This window comes from Tachyglossus aculeatus, chromosome 22 (genome assembly GCF_015852505.1).
Source record: "Tachyglossus aculeatus isolate mTacAcu1 chromosome 22, mTacAcu1.pri, whole genome shotgun sequence".
Lineage (NCBI taxonomy): Eukaryota > Metazoa > Chordata > Mammalia > Monotremata > Tachyglossidae > Tachyglossus > Tachyglossus aculeatus.
Window position 1 is genome coordinate 43695916 of NC_052087.1, and position 19682 is coordinate 43715597.

At 46.4% G+C, this 19682-nt stretch overlaps 1 protein-coding gene across 2 annotated transcripts in view; it reads left to right on the forward strand.

Moving 5' to 3' along the window:
• Positions 1–13209: 13209 nt before the first annotated feature.
• Positions 13210–19682, forward strand: part of PDE3B (phosphodiesterase 3B) — a 168206-nt gene continuing 161733 nt past the window's right edge. For both annotated transcript variants that reach the window (XM_038764091.1, XM_038764092.1), the window contains exon 1: positions 13210–14380. In XM_038764091.1, the coding sequence (XP_038620019.1) occupies positions 13310–14380 (1071 nt within the window). In that variant the 5' untranslated portion in view covers positions 13210–13309. The remainder of the gene's footprint in view (positions 14381–19682) is intronic.

Below are 19682 nucleotides of genomic sequence, written 5' to 3' on the forward strand. Positions count from 1 at the left end.
ATAATAATTATGGTACTTGTTAAGGTCTTACTATGTTTCAAGCACTGTTCTAAGCATTGGGGTGGAAATAAGTTAATCAGGTTGCACACAGTCCCTGTCCCACATAGGGCTCACAGTCTTAATCTTCATTTTACAGATGAGCTAAAGGAGGCCCAAAGAAATTAAGTGACTTGCCTATGGTCATGCAGCAGACATGTGGCGGAGCTGGGATTAGAACTCAGGTCCTTATGACTCCCAGGGCCATTCTATAACCACTAAGTTCTTAAAACATATGCTGGCAATTTAGTTTAACACAGATGTTTCTGAATTTTTGTAATATTAAGCATTATCCCTTTTATTGTGAACAAAAACTCTTCACTCGGCTTCAGGGCTGTCCATCACCTCACCCCCTCCTACCTCACCTCCCGTCTCTCCTTCTCCAGGCCAGCCCACACACCCCGCTCCTCTGCCACCGCTAACCTCCTCATTGGGCCTCGTTCTCGCCTGTCCTGTCATCGACCCCTGGCCCATGTCCTTCCCCTGGCCTGGAATGCCCTTCCTCCACACATCTGCCAAGGTAGCTCTCTTCCTCCCTTCAAAGCCCTACTGAGAGCTCACCTCCTCCAGAAGGCCTTCCTAGAGTGATCCCCCCCCCTTTTTCTACCCTCCTCCTTCTCCCCTCCCCATCGCCGTCCCGCCCCCCAACCCTTCCCCCTTTCACCTCCCCACAGCACTTGTATATATTTCAACATATTTACTACTCTATTTTATTTCCACATACTTACTATATTTTATTAATGATGTGTATATAGCTATAATTCTATTTATTCTGATAGTATTGACACTTGTCTACTTGTTCTGTTTTGTTGTCTGTCACCCCCTTTCCAGACTGTAAGCCCATTGTTGGGTAGGGACCGTCTCTATATATTGCCGACTTGTACTTCCCAAGTGCTTAGTACAGTGTTCTGCACACAGTAAGCACTCAGTAAATACGACTGAATGAATTAATGAAAATAGAAAAGCAACATGGCCTAGTGGATAGATCAGGGGATTGGAAATCAGTAGGTCATGGGTTTTAATTCTACTCTGCTTTGTGTCTGCTGTAAGCCCTTGGGTAAATCACTTAACAGAGAAGTTATCTGTTATTTTTTTCTCAAAAAAGCATTTCTTATGTGCTTACTAAGTGACAGGCACTGTTCTAAGCTCTGGGGTGGATACAAACTAACCAGGTTTGGCACAGTCCCTGTCCCACATACAGCTCACATGTTTAATCCCCATTTTACAGATGAGGTAACTGAGGAACAGAGAAGTGAAGTGATTTGGCCAATATCACACAGCAGACAAGTGGTGGAGCCAAGATTAGAACCCAGGTACTTCTGAAGCCTGGCCCGAGGCTCTGTCCACTAAACCATACTGGGGATTCAGACTGTGAGCCCCAAGTGGGAAACGGACTGAGTTCATCTTGATTAACTTAATAGAATCATCTTAATAGAATCATCTTGATTCTATTTGTTCTGACGATTTTGACCCCTGTCTACATGTTTTGTTGTCTGTCTCCCCCTTCTAGACTGTGAGCCAGTTGTTGGGTAGGGATCGTCTCTGTGTGTTGCCGACTTGTATTTCCCAAGTGCTTAGTACAGTGCTCTGCACACAGTAATCGCTCAATAAATACGATTCAATGAGTGAATGAATGATTAGTTTGTATCTACCCCGGGCTTAGTACAGTTTATGGAACTTAGTAATCGCTTAACAAAAGTCATTAAAACAGCATGGCTCAGTGGAAAGAGCCCGGGCTTTGGAGTCAGAGGTCATGGGTTCAAATCCCGGCTCTGCCAATTGTCAGCTGTGTGACTTTGGGCAAGTCACTTAACTTCTCTGGGCCTCAGTTACCTCATCTGTAAAATGGGGATTAAAACTGTAAGTCCCCCGTGGGGCAACCTGATCACCTTGTAACCTCCCCAGCGCTTAGAATAATTCTGTGCACATAGTAAGCGCTTAACAAATACCATTATTATTATTATTATTAAAAGCAAAAAGCAAAAAGGTGTATAGTAATGAAAACACACTACCCACAGTATAGTGATCTCACCAACAGGTGGAGCTGATGAGGCTAAAAAAAGACACACACACGCTATTGAAATATAGGAAAAAATCCTCTTGTAGACACACTGATCAACAAATGAATTGGATTTTCCTAATCAAATATCTTTGGGCTAGGAAAGGTTTCCTATTCTCTTCAGTGAAAGCAGCAAAAATGGGATTAGGGATAGATGGACCACGCTCTTTGGTGAGGACCGTCTTGTGGTGCGTTAAGGTATGTAGGTTAATCTGCACAACTGGAAGTTGCTCTTCAGTCTTGGGCCCAAAGTCAACAGCAGAGTAAACCTTGTGGTACTATGGCTATTTGAGTCTGGAAGAACAATAATTTAATTTGATCTCTCAGAGATATGGCCAAGCAATAATCTTTGACAAAGTCTGCAAACAGAAAGAATTGCTATAAATAAGAGCTAGCTCACTCTTGTTGGGTGTATTTTTAGTTTAGTAAACTTCTGGTGGTCTTCAGAGACACAGATCCTGGAACTCTACTGGGAAAACATGATAGAGAATGGCTCACAAAGCCATCTGATTGGGTACTCAGATAGAGACGTTTACTTAGACACTATCAAGTTTATTATTGAAGCAGTGGAGCCTAATGGAAAAAGCATGAGCCGGGGGAATCAGAGGACCTGGTCGCTCACCCTGGCTCTGCCATTTGTCTGTGGTGTGACCTTGGGCAAGTCACTTAACTTCTCTGGGCCTCAGTTACCTCATCTGTCAAATGGGGATTCAGTGCCTGTCTTCCTCCTGCTTAGACTGTGAGCCCCCTGTGGGACAGAGACTATCTGACCTGATCAATTTGCATCTACTCCTGCTGTTAGAACAGTGCTCAGCAAATAATTAAGCTCTAAAGAAAAAAAACACAATTATTATTATTGTGAAATCTGGATTTTTTTTTAACCAAATCCCCAATGGCTGCCAGTCAACCTATGCATCAAGCAAAAACTCCTCACTCTTGGCTTCAAGGCTCTCCATCACCTCACCCCCTCCTACCTCACCTCCCTTCTCTCCTTCTCCAGGCCAGCCCATACTCTCCGCTCTTCTGCTGCTAACCTCCTCACTGTACCTCGTTCTCACCTGTCCCGCCATCGACCACTGGCCCACATCCTTTCCCTGGCCTGGAATGTCCTCCCTCCACACATCCGCCAAGCTAGCTCTCTTCCTCCCTTCAAAGCCCTACTGAGAGCTCACCTCCTCCAAGAGGCCTTCCCAGACTGAGGTCCCTTTTCCCTCTCCTCCTTCCCATGCTCCCCACCCTACCTCCTTCCCCTCCCCACAGCCCCTTTATATATGTTTGTAAGATTTATTACTCTATTTATTTTACTTGTACATATTTACTATATTTATTTTGTTAATGATGTACATCTAGCCTCATTTCTATTTATTCTGATGACACCTGTCCATGTTTTGTTTTGTTGTCTGTCTCCCCCTTCTAGACTGTGAGCCCGTTGTTGTGTAGGGACTGTCTCTATATGTTGCCAACTGGTACTTCCCAAGCGCTTAGTACAGTGCTCTGCACACAGTAAGTGCTCAATAAATATGATTGAATGAATGAATGAACCAAGAGGATCCATTGCATTTGGAAACATCAGTTGAGTGAATATCGGCGGCTCCCAGATACTTGGTCTGTTATGAGAATGAAAGGCCGCCATCCCCTCCCCACCCTCAAATCTCTCCAAATTGCCCTAGAAGGTTGCGGTGTTTTCCTAATTTTGTGTAAACTTCTGATAAGAATCTTCATTTTTTCCTACTCATTCAAATGATTCTAACTTGCAAACTTTTGTGCCTCCCCATTGGTATTTATAATATAAATATCCACAGTGCCGATATTGCTTTGGAATGATATTTTACTCTGATGACCGTTAATTCCTTTTGCTTTTCCCTGTGTAGCTCATCCTACACAGGGATCAGTAATATTAGTTGTAACAGAAAAGGCAACAAGGGGAGGTGGGGGAAGAAGAGGGGAGAAGGTATGTACTAAGAAAAACATAGTTGAAGAGCAACTTGAAAACTTTTTGTATTCTTCCAAGCACTTTGTACTCTCCCAAATGCTCTGCACACAGTAAGTACTCAATAAATACGATTGAGTGATTGATTGATTTTCCTCCTCTTGCATGTAGGTTAATAGACATGGAAGGATTCAGGATGTGTTTATTGTTTTATCTTTTCTCTATTTGTCCCCTTGGTTCACCACCCACCCTTTGACTAAATCTTGGTGTTACCTTCTACAGACTCTAACTCCGGAAACTGTGTGAGTAGCTAGCTGGGAAAGAGTTGGTCAGCTTTGGAAGCTGCTTGTCCTGGCTGTGTGCAGAGAGGAATGGATGTAAAAAGTGGATCTGGTGCTCATGGCATCCAAAGGGTATTAAAAGGTCTTGATCTGAAATACGATTGATTGATTGATCTTCAATTCCCAGGAAAATTGTGGAGTTACTCCGTGCAAGATGGGAGAACTGACCATGAGGGCAGAGGACGAGAAAGGATGGAGGGAAGAGGAGGCCACTCCATTCCCCCAATCAACTCATCAATCAATCATTTTTACTGAGTGTCTCATCAATCAATCGTTTTTACTGAGTGTTTACTATGTGAGGAGCACCGTACAAGCACTTGGGAGAGTATGACCCAACAGAATAAGCAGACACATTCTCTGCCCATACTGAGTTTACAGCCCAAGACACTCAATTAAGGAGGTAAGATTTCTGGGGAACCACAAAGAACACTCAGCTTCTTGGACTGCAATAAAATTTCCATTATTCCCACTCTATCGATGATATTTATTGAGTATTTACTGTGTTTAAGTGCTTGGGGAGGTACAATAACATAATTATTATTATTTGTTGGGGAAGTACAGTGCAACAGAGTTGGTAGCATGTTCTCTGCCCACAAGGAGCTTACAGTCTCCAGGGAGATGGGCATGATAATAGATTAGGAATAGGGGAAACAGTAGAGTATAAGAATATGTACTTAAAGACTGTGGGGCTGGGGTTAGTATCCAAGTGCTTACTAACTAACCAGTAACTGGCTAAGATTGCTTCTGCCACTGGTAATTCTCAAGTGAAGTGAAAGTGTTTTAGAGTTTCATCCACAAGCATTTATGAAGCATGACATTGTCCTGGGGCACTATGAAACTTTTGGAGCTTTGGGTAGCTGCAGTCCTTTTCCTTAAACAACTTATAATCGAGTGCCATAGGTTTTGAATATAACAATAATAATAATAATAATGATCGTACTTAAGCGCTTACTACGTGACAAGAACAGTTCTATGAGCTGGAGGGTATACAAGGTAATCACGTTGTCCCACGTGGGGCTCACAGTCTTAATCCCCATTTTACAGATGAGGAAACTGAGGCCCAGAGAAGTTAAGTGGCTTGTCCACAGTCACACAGCTGACAAGTGGCAGGGTCGGGATTAGAACCCACAACCTCTGACTTCCAAGCCTGTGCTCTTTTCACAGCCAGCTGCTTAGAGCCAAATAAGAGTTTTTAAAAAGCCGAGTCACTTTTCCAGCCTCCAGACATGACAAGAGGAAGATGAAGGGTGGATCACTGGATCACATGGGTGGTAATAGAAAATTTAGTTTCCAAGGGGTGGCTTCTTTGTGTACTGAAGATGATTCTTGGGAGGAACTTGAAGTTATCCACAACATCATGTTGGTTGGCTTTAATTGAGTGGATTGAAATGCATCAATCAATCCTTAGGTGAGGGTTTTGCTTCTTTTAATGGTATTTGTTAAGTGCTTACTATGTACCAGGCCCTGTACTAAGCGCTGAGGTAGATATGAGTTAAGATACAAGTTAGAAACTGACTGTCAGGTTGGACACAGTCCATGTCCCACATGGGGATCCCGGTCTTAATACCCATTTACAGATGAGGTTACAGAAGCACGGAGAAGTGAAGTGACTTGCTCAAGGACACACAGCAGATAAGTAATGGAGTAGAAATTAGAACCCAGGTCCTTCCGATACCCAGGCCTATGCTCTATCCATTAAACTACGCTAGATGCAGATGTTGGAGAAGCAGCACGGCGTAGTGGAGAGAGCACAGGCCTGGGAGTCAGAAGGTCATGGGTTCTAATCCCAGCTCCGCCACTTCTCAGCTATGTGACTTTGGGCAAATCACTTAACTTCTCTGTGCGTCAGTTCCCTCATCTGTAAAATGGAGATTAAGACTGTGGGTCCCATGTGGGACAACCTGATTACCTTGTAGCTACCCCAGTGCTTAGAACAGTGCTTGGCTCATAGTAAGCGGTTAAAAATACCATCATTATTATTCTCTGGGCCTCAGTTATCTCATCTGTAAAATTGGGATTAAGACTGTGAGTCCCAGGTGGGACAACCTGATAACCTTGTATTCTACCCCAGTGCTTAGAACAGTGCTTGGCACATATGAAGCACTTAACAAATACTGTCACTTATTGTTATTATTATTTTCAAATCCAGGCATGTGGCTAGTTTCTGCCCATCTAACTAATTCACCACCCCAAACTGATTTATAGACCCTGCTCTTACTCAGCACCCAGAGTTGCCACGGATGCAGTCAACAGCCATCCTGCATCGGTCGGAGTCTATCAGGACCAGCCCCGCTTGTCTTTCAGTCCCATGCTTCCCCATGGCAGCCAGGAGGAGTTGGATCATCCGGCCCTCAGCCACATCCCAAAACTTAGTAAGTGGCCCTCTGGCCAAAATGATGCCTTCCTCTATTCTGAACCGTGAGAGCTAGTTCCTCTTGAAATCAAATGTGGTGACTAAATATAACAAATACTGTTCAAGGCGGAGGCAACCACTGGTACTAGCCTATCATCGTCTATCTATCTATTTAGTGGGCAAGTCACTTAACTTCTCTGGGCCTCAGTGACCTCATCTGTAACATGGGGATTAAGACTGTGAGCCCCCCATGGGACAACCTAATCACCTTGTAACCTCCCCAGTGCTTAGAACAGTGCTTTGCACAAAGTAAGCACTTAATAAATGCCATTATTATTATTATTATTATTATTATCTGGGCAAGCAACCGAGCCAGGTGGAAAGAATATAGCAGAGCTAAGACAGCCATTCATTCAATCATATTTATTGAGCGTTTACTGTGTACAGAGCACTGTACTAAGCACTTAGTTCTGATCCCAGCTCTTCTCCCTCCCTCTTAGGCTGGGAGTCCTGTGTGAGACAAGGACTGTATCCATTCTGAACATCTTACACCTAACCTGACCCATCATACTGATTGAGCTTTTCCTGTGTACAAAGCACTGTGCTGAATGCTTAGGGGCATGCACTTAATAGACATGATCCCCACGAGTTTACAATTCAGAGGGAGACACGGTATAAAAACTCACAGGTAGGAGGAAGCAATTGAGTATAAAAATATGTACACAAGTGCTAATGTTGCGGGGTGTGAACAGCCAAGGGCTTAGGTGGAAATGCTGAAGTAGCATTTGGGAAGGATGTAGTTGGAAAGATGAGAGGTTAATCAGGAAAGGTTTTGGGAGATGAGCTGGCAGAAGGGCTTTGAAAATGAGGACAGAAATGGCCTGTTGGATGTGAAGGGGGAGCGAGTTCCAGGCAGATGGGAAGGGGGACCAAAAGATCAGAGGTGGGAGAGGCAAGAACGAGGCACAGTGAGTAGGTTGGCCTGAGAGGAATGAAGTGGTGAAATGGACTGTAGCGGGAGAAGAGTGAAGATAAGTACAGGAGAGAGGTGATTTATGTTCCTTATGGCTGGTGGTCAGGAGTTTCTGTTAGATAGGGAGGGGAATGGATGACCATTAGAGGTTTTGGAAGAGTGGGGAGATGTGCACAGAATGTTTTAGAAAAATGATCTGGACAGTAAAATGTGGACTGGAAAGGGAAGTGACTGGAGGTAGGGGTCAGCAGCAAGGCTGCTGCAATACAGTTGATATGAGACTAAGCTCCTCTAGACTGGAAATACGATTGATGATGATGGAAACTCGTTATGGGCAGGGAATGTGTCTGTTTATTGTTATATCTGTAGTCACCCAAGTGCTTAATACAGCACTCTGAACACAGTAAACACTCAGGAAATATGACTGAAAGAATGATTGAATGAATGACAAGTGCCTGGCTAGCCGTGTAGCTATTTGGATGGAAAAAAAGGGGTAGATTCTGGAAATGTATTGGAGGTGAACCAGCAAGATTTGATGACTGACAATATGGAGGTTGAAATAATAATAATGGTAATAATAATGAAGGTATTTGTTAAGCACTTATTATGTGCCAGGCACTGTACTAAGTGCTGGGGTGGATACAGAAAATCAAGTTGGACACAATGCCTGTCCCATTTAGGGCTCATAATCTCAATCCACTCAACTGAAACCCAGAGAAGCAAAGTGACTTGCCCAGGGTCACACAGCAGGCAAGTGGCAGAGTCAGGATTAGACCCCATGACCTTCTGACTCCCAGGCCTGTGCTCTATCTACTATGCCACCCTGCTTTTCATCCAACCATCATGGAAGACTGCTGGTTTACCTTTACAATTTTGTTCTTGTTTGTAACCTGCTGAATGATCAACTTTCCAGGGGAGAATTCACCTTATTTGAAAGAGAGGAAGAAAGGTAATAAGATTGAGAGTTGTGAAAGCAGCATGGCCTAGTGGAAAGAGCATGAGCTCGGAAGTCAGAGGACCTGAGTTCTAATCCTGGTTCTGCCACTGGCCTGCTCTGTGACCCTTGAGTGAATCACCAAGTGTACCTCAGGTTCCTCAGCTGTAAAAGGGGGATTAAATCCCTGCTAATTTGTATCCATTCCAGTGCTTAGAACGGTGCTTGATATATAGTTAAGCACTTAACAAGTACCATAATACAAATAAGCGTGGCTCAATGGAAAGAGCCCGGGCTTGAGAGTCAGAGGTCATGGGTTCGAATCCTGGTTTCGCCACTTGTCAGCTGGGTGGCCTTGGGCAAGTCACTTAATCAATCAATCATATTTATTGAGCGCTTACTATGTGCAGAGCACTGTACTAAGCGCTTGGGAAGTACAAATTGGCAACATATAGAGACAGTCCCTACCCAACATTGGGCTCACAGTCTAAAAGGGGGAGACAGAGAAAAAAAAAACAAAACCAAACATACTAACAAAATAAAATAAATAGAATAGATATGTACAAGTAAAATAAATAAATAAATAGAGTAATAAATATGTACAAACATATATACATATATACAGGCGCTGTGGGGAAGGGAAGGAGGTAAGATGGGGGGATGGAGAGGGGGACAAGGGGGAGAGGAAGGAAGGGGCTCAGTCTGGGAAGGCCTCCTGGAGGAGGTGAGCTCTCAGCAGGGCCTTGAAGGGAGGAAGAGAGCTAGCTTGGCGGATGGGCAGAGGGAGGGCATTCCAGGCCCGGGGGATGACGTGGGCCGGGGGTCGGTGGCGGGACAGGCGAGAACGAGGTACGGTGAGGAGATTAGCGGCAGAGGAGCGGAGGGTGTGGTCTGGGCTGTAGAAGGAGAGAAGGGAGGTGAGGTAGGAGGGGGCAAGGTGATGGTCAGCCTTGAAGCCCAGGGTGAGGAGTTTCTGCCTGATGCGCAGATTGATTGGTAGCCACTGGAGATTATTGAGGAGGGGAGTAATATGCCCAGAGCGTTTCTGGACAAAGATAATCCGGGCAGCAGCGTGAAGTATGGATTGAAGTGGAGAGAGACACGAGGATGGGAGATCAGAGAGAAGGCTGATGCAGTAGTCCAGACGGGACAGGATGAGAGCTTGAACGAGCAGGGTAGCGGTATGGGTGGAGAGGAAAGGGCGGATCTTGGCAATGTTGTGGAGCTGAGACCGGCAGGTTTTGGTGACGGCTTGGATGTGAGGGTTGAATGAAAGAGCGGAGTCGAGGATGACACCAAGGTTGCGGGCTTGTGAGACGGGAAGGATGGTAGTGCCGTCAAACTTAACTTTTCTGAGCCTCGGTTACCTCATCTGTAAAATGGGAATTGAGACTGTGAGCCCCACGTGGGACAATCTGATCACTTTGTATCCTCCCCAGTGCTTACTAAACATAGTAAGTGCTTAACAAATACCATTATTATTATTATTAGGATGGAGGTGAGGTACCCTACGTTTAGCTCATAGTAAGCACTTAATAAATACCGTAATTATTATTATTTGTTGGGATTCTTCCACTTAGAATCAAAGTGACCCATCACAAGACCAGAAAATTCCCAGAGGACTGGTGGCAGCATAGGCCATGCCTGACTGAGTGGTTCCAGCAGCTCAGCTGATGCTTCTCAGAAATCACTGCCAGGAAATCCCAGCATGAACTCGAAACTAGCAAATGGGAGTAGATGAGCTGCTTCTTCTCTTCATTGTTCATGGTGGGATTTGCCAGTAAAGATTTCTGAGCCAGCCTGGCCCTGCACATCTTTGCTGCTTTCAGGTGCAACACCTGCACGTGGGTGCAGAATAGCCCTCTTCCTAGTGTTCCTCAATCAGTGCGAACAGTGTTAGCCCTTTATCTGGTGTAAATCAATCAATCAGTGGCATTTCTTGAGCCCTTACTGTGCTCAGACTATTGTACTAAACATTTAATAACTGAGAGTTTGAGAAAGTCTAATTATTAGACCATTTTCCTGCCTTCATAGACTTTACCAAGCAGAGGCAGACAGGCACTATAAAAAATTAGGAGTAGGAGGAAGCAATTGAGGACACAGGTGCTAAGTGTTGGGGGTGTGGTTTGGAGGAAACAATGCCTACATCAAGTACTGTTGTAATTGTTTTGATTTGGTGACAAGTCCAGAGAAATGGCTATTTCTGTTATATAGCTGATCATCTCCTAACCATCACTGAGTGCTGGTGAGTTCACTTGGATGACTTGAACTGGATTCATCCTGCCACCTTTAGTTTTTGTAGGCATGTCCCACCAAAACTACTGGGGAGGAGGTGACTGTTTTCTTCTGGACAGTATGACAAGTATGACATTTGCCATCCAACCACTCCTCAATTGCAGCTCTAATGGCACCTGCCCCAATACTTAACTACTCCCACCCCTAGGCCCAAAGCACAGGTAGCATAGCCCGTGAGCGTCGCTGAGCCGTTCTCCTCCTACAAAGATCCAAGGGAAAAAGCCCAGAATTTTAGGGGCAGCAGAATTAACGTTGACAGCAGCAGATCAGGAGCCACTATTATGGTTGCCTCTATTCTCCGGTGTGACCCAGGGAACCCTCTACTTTTGGGCGACCCTAACCACCTATTTGTAATCTAAGGTATAAAAATCAAGCCTATGTGCGTCTCTAGGTTGTCTCAAAAATACGATTGAATTCAAAAAGCAAGAATCTTGCTTTCTAAGTGACTGAGGAGAGGGAGGAGAAAGAGTAGAAAAGTGACTCTACTCTGAAAGGTAACCAGTGGGCAGGGGACCCATTTTGTCTCCACGTTACTCCCCTCCACCACCCCCATCCATGAGGTTGCCTCACTACGATGAAAACTTCTTCTTGGTGGTGCCGGGCTACCTAGGCTGTCGGCTCCAACTCTAGCATGCTCTCCCGAGCTCTTAGGTCAGTGTTCTGCGCAAGCAGCGTGGCTCAGTGGAAAGAGCCTGGGCTCTGGAGTCAGAGGTCATGTGTTCAAATCCCAGCTCCGCCAATTGTTGGCTGTGTGACTTCGGGCAAGTCACTTAACTTCTGTGTGCCTCAGTTACCTCATCTGCAAAAATGGGGACTAAGACTGGGAGCCCCCCCGTAGGACAACCTGATCACCCTGTAACCTCCCTGGCGCTTGGAACAGAGCTTTGCACACAGTAAGCGCTTAATAAATGCCATCATCATTATTATTACTGTGGACGGTCCTCCCCTTGAATGGTGATACACAGAAGACAGGTAAACCCGCCACCCTCGTCAGGTTCATTAATTCATTCAATCGTATTTATCGAGCGCTTAGCGTGAGGAGCTCTGCACTGAAAGCTTGGAAAGGACAATTCGGCGATGGATGGAGACACAACCTACCCAACAACGGGCTCACAGCTTAGAAGGCAAAAACTCCTCACTCTCGGCTTCAAGGCTCTCCATCACCTCGCCCCCTCCTACCTCACCTCCCCTCTCTCCTTCTACAGCCCACCCCGCACCCTCCGCTCCTCCGCCGCTAATCTCCTCACCGTACCTCGTTCTCGCCTGTCCCGCCATCGACCCCCGGCCCACGTCATCCCCCTGGCCTGGAATGCCCTCCCTCTGCCCATCCGCCAAGCTAGCTCTCTTCCTCCCTTCAAGGCCCTACTGAGAGCTCACCTCCTCCAGGAGGCCTTCCCAGACTGAGCCTTCCTTCCTCTCCCCCTCTCCATCCCATCTTACCTCCTTCCCTTCCCCACAGCACCTGTATATATGTATATATGTTTGTACATATTTATTACTCTATTTATTTATTTATTTTACTTATACATATCTATTCTATTTATTTTATTTTGTTAGTATGTTTGGTTTTGTTCTCTGTCTCCCCTTTTTAGACTGTGAGCCCACTGTTGGGTAGGGACTGTATATGTTGCCAACTGGTACGTCCCAAGCGCTTAGCACAGTGCTCTGCACACAGTAAGCACTCAATAAATACGACTGATTGATTGATTAATACAGTGCTCTGCACACAGTAAGCGCTCAATAAATACGATTGAATGAATGAATAGAAGGGGGGAGACAGACACGCAAGTCGACAGGCATCGATGGCATCAAAACAGACCAACAGAACGATAGATATCTAAAAATATGGCACGCGTCCATGTCCCCTCCTCGTCACCCCAACTGGCAGCCCGAGCTGTGGGGCGAGGCCCCCCCGCACCACAGTCCCCCTTGGTCGAGCGCGCGCCCGGGCCGCCTCGGGGCCCCGCCGCCGAGGGGGCCTCACTGAGCATGCTCAGTCCAGTGGGGTCGGCGGGGCGCGAGCCCCGGTCGGAGGGGAGGGGAGGGGAGGGGGCGGAGCGCGGGCGCGCGCCCAACGGACCGTGCGAGGGCCGGGAGGAGAGTAACTGTAACCGAGGGCGCGGGCGGGAGCCGGGAGCCGGGACCCAACACCCAACGGCGGCGCCTCGACTTCCCAGACAGTTGCGAGGCAGAGCGAAAGGGAGACCGCTTTTCCCGCCCCCCGGCACCATGGTCCGGACCCCGCCGCCGCCCCCCTCGTCCGGCGGCGGGGACCCCGGCCCGCGGCGCCCAAGGCTGCCCTGACCCGAGCCCGGGAGCGCCAGCAGCCGCCGCCGCCGCCGCCCCTCGGTCCGGTCCTCCGCCACGGCCCCCTCCCCTTCCCCGGCCATGAGGAGGGACGAGCGGGAGCCCCTGGCCCCGGGCTCCCCGCCGGACGGCCGGAGGAACGGCTACGTGAAGAGCTGCGTGAGCCCCCTGCGGCAGGATCCCCCGCGCGGCTTCTTCTTCCACCTCTGCCGCTTCTGCAACGTGGAGCTGCTGCTGCCCGCGGGGGGCCGCGAGGCCCCGGCCTCCCCGACCCTGCAGCGGCAGCACTTGCAGCAGCAGCAGCAGCAGCAGTTGCATTTGCAACAGTTGCAGCAGCAGCAGCAGCAGCAGCAGCAGTTGCAGCGGCGGGGCTCCCCCTGGTCCCGGGCGCGCCTGTGGCTGGGCGCCCCGGCCGCCTTTGTCCTGCTGTCCGCGCCGCTGATGTGGTGGGCGGGGGGGAGCGTGCCGGCCCGCCTCTCGCCCTGCCTCAGCCCCCTGCTGAGCATCGCTTGTGCCTTCTTCTTCCTCACCTGCTTCCTCCGCCGGGCCAAGGGGGACCCGGGCCGGACCGGCGGCTTCTGGTGGCTGCTGGCCCTGCCCGCCTGCTGCTACCTGGGGGACCTCCTGGTGCTGCAGCAGGGGGGCCGCCTGCCCTGGGGGGACGGCGACCGGGACCCCCCGGACCCCGCGGCCGCCGCAGCCGCCCCGCAGCCCCCGGCCCCCCAGCTGCAGCTGGCGGTGGCGGGCCGGCTGGTCCTGGTGCTGAGCTGCGTGAGCCTGCTGACCCTGCTGCACCCCGCCAGGCTCCAGCACAGCATCCTGGCGGTGCTCTTCTCCAGCCTGGCCTGGTGGGTGTCCTGCACCAGCCTGGGCTCCCTGCCCCCCGCCCTCCGGCCCCTGCTGGCCTGCCTGGTCGGAGGGGCCGGCTGCCTCCTGGCCCTGGGCCTCGACCGCTTGTGGCCCGGCAGGGAAGCCCCCCACCACCAGCCCTCCCTCCACCCCCGGCTGCCCAGCGCCGGGGAAGACAAAGTGCCTGTCATAAGACCCAGGAGACGGTCCAGCTGCGTGTCCTTAGGAGAAACCTCCACCAGCTACTACGGCAGTTGCAAAATGTTCAGGAGACCCTCGTTGCCTTGCATTTCCCGAGAACAGGTAGGTGGCCAGGCCGCAGTTTGGCGGGGGCGGAGGAAAGGTTGGGGCATGAAGGAAAAGGGCTGGCTCTCGAGTACAGCGCTTCGCTCATAGTAAGCGCTTAACAAATGTCATCGTTATCATTATTGTTATTTTCGGGAACCCGTCAGGGCTTCTGGGGGCGTGTGTACTCACTTTGAATGTGACCCTTCGAAAAAGCAAAACAAAGAGTGAACACACACTCCCATCACGCAAGGCCCCCCCCCCCCCCCACACACAGAGGAATAGTTTTGATCGACAGATCCCTGTTTCCTCATGGCCCAACCGATATTTTGCCCAGAAGGTGGACCCTGAAAGTTGCAGCCAAAATCAATCAATCAATCGTATTTATTGAGCACTTACTGTGTGCAGAACACTGTACTAAGCGTTTGGGAAGTACAAGGTGGCAACATATAGAGACAGTCCCTACCCAACAATGTCCCCCCCCCCGGCCTTCCAAAGTTGTGTTGGTGATCCTGCTTTGATAGGATGGCTTATTTTCTGCCCTCCGAAAATGGCAGTACGTTGTTGTTTTTAAGGGGTCCCGGGATCAGTTTATTTTAATGTGCTCGTTGATGGTGGATTCCCAAAAACATCATCAATCGTATTTATTGAGTGCTTACTATGTGCAGAGCACTGTACTAAGCGCTTGGGAAGTACAAATTGGCAACATTTAGAGACAGTCCCTACCCAAGTGGGCTCACAGTCTAAAAGGGGGAGACAGAGAACAAAACCAAACATACTAACAAAATAAATAGAATAGCTATGTACAAGTAAAATAAATAAATAAATAAGACAGGCTTTAGCACTCCTCTGATGCCTCGCATGTTACCGGGAGAGGATCGAGCACAAAATAGAAATAAAACACAGATGTCAAGTTGAAAGAAACGGGGAAGTCGATGGATTGTTACTAATGATGACTACCGAAAGGAGTGTATTTCGAAAATTAACTTTTTTTTTGGAAGAAGGAAGGGTTTCTGGACACTCACGTCTAAAACACTGAAGGGTTAATTTGGAATTAAAAAAAAATTCCCTCGAGGGACATAAAAAAGCCTTCAGAAGCCGTGAACTCTTTTTTTCAGCCGCATGGGAGAGTTCTTTCGGAAAGTAGAGTATCATGCTTAATCTTGAGTACCCGAAAAACTTTAGAGAAAGAATTTCCAGTGTTAGATCAGGCATTATAAGCCCATATTCTGCGCCAACCACCGTGCTAAACATCGGGGTAGCTGCAAAATAATCCTGAGTTCAGAGGGGGGTTTCGCAATGCCCGAAAGGATGTCTTTTTTTTTCGGTTGAGTGGGTTAAGTCCTTTAGGGTTCGACTTTGCGAAAGCTTATTTTGGGAGCGAAACTTTCATCGGGGAATTGAGTTTTATCCCGTTTGTAGCCTAAGGAGTTGCACATGTCCTATAGCATCAAGCTGTCCGTGTGTATCATAAAAAAGGCAGAGTAGTTTTTTGCCACTGGCAAAGGAAAGGGCGCAGCCTTTATTATTTTTTTTTTCCCGAAGTCAGTACATTCACCGATTGGTCTTCGTGTGGCCCCAGCTGCTGTTGCTGCTGCTTCAGAGATTCAGTGGTGGTCAGGAAGATCGGGAGTTTATATGAATATATTTTTCTGCTGCCTTCTTTGACCTCTGCATCTGGTGATAATATTGCTGGGTTCCCCTTTTCCGTGCTGTTGGTAACCGATACTTGCACAGATAGTCTACGGGCAGACCAAAAAGTGTCAGGGGAAAAACTGCTTTCTGTAGGAAGATAAGCTGTAGAGCCGAAGAGCATCCATGGGCTTGACGAAAGCGACACGATTGCACCCAGATTTCCTCATATTCTATTTGAATTTGAAATTTCAAAGCCGTTGTAAATTGTTCAAGTCCACGTGTGGAGCTTTTATGGCCTTTTATCGCCTAACCAAATAGTACCGAGGAGGCAAACGGCAATCCTTGTGATGATATTTGGAGTCCGTCCCGTTGGACTTCAGCGACCCAGTTTCATATATTTTAACTTAATGCCCAATTGCTGATCGGATTTATCATAGCAAGGCGTAACGCGCTTCAAACCAACAGTGCACAGAGCGTCTCTTGATGCCGGTGGACTGATTGCTATTAAAGGTTTTGAATTGATTAAAGATGCCGTTTTCAGCATGGTAAGCCATTATGTTGCATTCGGAAATTCCCTGGGCTAAATCAAAATACCCCTCTGCCATTTTTACGTAAAGTCTAATCCACCACACTTCTTTTTGGCTTTTGGTGCAGGACTTTTTAAAATCTGCGGCCGCTGACAAATAATGCCAGCGAATGAACTCCTGTAAAGATGAATGAGCTGCTCAGGAGTATCTACAGTTATCAAACTATCATTGTGGCCCTTGAGTGAAGTTTCTTTTTAGATTATTAACACAGGGAAGTCCATACCTGAACACAGTCGCTCGTAGATGTACCTGAGTGAAAGACAGAGACCTGTGGTTTTGCTTCTCCCTTTGTGTAATACAATATTTTCACACTTTAAAGGGAAGTGAGGATTTTATGGAAATCAAGACAGTAATTAAAAGATTCCCAGCGGTTAAGATGTTAGCTTTCTTTGGCAGATAGCAGAATCCCACTTTCACATTGCCTGGGGAATGCAGGAAAGGTGTAATAAAGCATCTCATTCGGGCTTTTCAGATGAAATTGGAGATTAAAAAAAACAGTACAGCATAGGAAGAAACCGGAAAAGATGAAAACGCAGTGTGAGGCGAAATTTTAGCTAAGTTTTAAGTTTTCTATTAGCACATTTGAAGGGTGTGTTTTTACCTTTTAGGGTAAAGTTGTTGGGAAAGGATGAAGGGTAAGCATTTGTTATGCTCTTGAGAAAAAAAGATTTTTCTGACAGCAAACCCACTGAACTTTAAAAATAAGGAACTGTGATTATGAGTACATTTCACTTTCAAAACCATATTTTCAAATCAGTTCATAATTTAAAGAGGTAGGCATTGTTGGAAAAACCTCAGGGATTTGAAATGTATGCCGCAAACTCATCTGTCTATCTATGGTTTTGGTACACTTTGTGAGCGCATTTATAGTAATACTGAACTCTTTTGGTAATCTTAGAGAGTGTACTTTGAAAATTAACAATGCATGTTGGAACATTTGAAATGTTCGAGATTAGATTCCCAGTAATCTGGTATAAATTTATAAGAATCCAAGTTCTTAACCTTATTAAAAGTTTGTCCGCAACACACGTAAGAGGTTTAAGACTTAAATCTAGTTACTGCTGACAGCCTGTGTTCTGCTTTGTTTGGCTCATGAAAATCCTATGAGAAAGAAGCACTAGGTTCATATTATGTTTTCCAGTAGTCAGCTAAAATTGATACTTGGAAGAAATTGAATCTACCCCCCGCCCCCCCCCCCCCCCCCCCCCCCCCCGCAGACTCTTGAGTACATTTTTACAAGCCTTGGAGCCGAAATGCACTTAAAATGTCATTAGTTAATTTGTAGTCTTTGTTTTTTATTACACAATGTAATTTACCATTTTTAAACCTGATTTCTTTATACCGTAAGTACAGGTTTTACATGGTTGTGAAATGCTGATGATTTTGAGTGCTTTTAGGATGTTTTACTCACGAAAATGATGAAGTGTATTTTTAAGCAGAGTGTATAAAACTCAACAACATTTCAAGTGCTGACCTTACAAAGTAAGGGGTTATTCGAAAGCTGGGGAGGGGGACTCAAGTCAATAACAATGGGATTTCAAATATGTATACGTTAATTGTGTTTCAAGGAATTCGCAAGCCAGCAGGCTGCCTGTAAAAGGATGATGTTTATGAAATAATTTAATTGTTCATAGGTTCCTGTCGGTGTTTATGAAATAATTTTATTGTTTATAGCTTCTGAGGATCAGACAATGGTGTTGTCATAAAGTTGATAGGGCTAGAGAAAGATTTCTGTTGAATCCTCTAAAAAGAAACATTTGAAGTACTGTAATGTCAACCTCTTTCAGATATCCTTGTTTACTTGTATCCATCACTGTCTTTGTTATATGTAGATAAACAGCAGGTGAACTGAAATCACTTCATTTACAGAAATGTTCCCGGGAGTGCAGTATGCATATGGGTAGGTGACAAACCCATATGTAGCAGAAATAGCGTTGTTTCCCTGCTTGTGAATTGAGAACATAGTATGTAAACATCGGGTATTCCTCAAATATCGAGCAGGCCATTTAAAAATGTACGATCCAGTGTTACGCACACACCATTTGGTTCTCAGAGGAGCTTAGATTTTGGAACTGTTTCTCAAAATGATCAAACTAAGCTTCATGCCTTTCAGGAAAAACTTAACTCCTGCCCTTTTCCCCCCGTAAAATGGTTGGGTTGTTATCAGCAGTAATTAGAATATTTGGGCAGTTGTGTTGACTGAGTCTGTTTGCATTTGGAAAGAGCTCTGTTAAAGAATAGCAAACTATTGCATTTTGGACTAAAAAGGTGCTTCGTCAGAGTCCAGTGGAAGTCGGTACTCAGATTTGCCCGTGTGATTGGGAAATGGCCTGCTTCATTCGGTTTAAGTTTAAAAGGGTACTGTTTTGTAATCATGTCTACCCTGCTTTTGTCAGTACCCTTTGAAATAATTTTGTATTGGTCAGTGGAAATTTGGTTGCTGTATCCCCTTGTCATTTCAGAAAAGCCAAACCTTTGTAATAAAGAAGCTCATTGTGGGCAGGGAATGTGTCTGTTTATTGTTATGTTGTACTCTCCCAAGTGCTTAGTACAATGCTCAGCACCCAGTAAGCACTCAATAAATGCGGTCTATTGGCTGACAAAGATTAAAAATAGTATGAAAATTGAATGTAAAATAAATACTGGGTTGGACTTTCTTGCCTGACTTTCCACCAGAAAGTGATTTGCTTTTGGCCTGTCATTTTTCATCTTTTAAATCTTTTGTATTTTGGGTCTGCAGTTATAACTTTTCTCTCCGGGGCTATGAGAGAGGAAGAGAAGTAGACTGTTTTCTTGAGACCCCGGTCTCTCTTCAGTTTGAGGAATTCCTCAATGCTGGGAAACTAAATATATTACCGTAACCCTAGACAGTTGGGTTTTACTAGCCCCCTAGCCTGTTGACATCATTGTTCTCAAGAATGTTAGGTCGTCATTGCAGACATGTAAATCATACCTCCTCTGTGTGCTCCCATAGGCTAATAACCTGAAGATTAATCTTTTTGTCGGCACTAGACTGATTCCCAACTCGAGGCTTGCCTTTCGTTCTCATGGAAGTGGATAACTTGTGAACCTACTCCCTTTAGTCACCCTTCAGATAA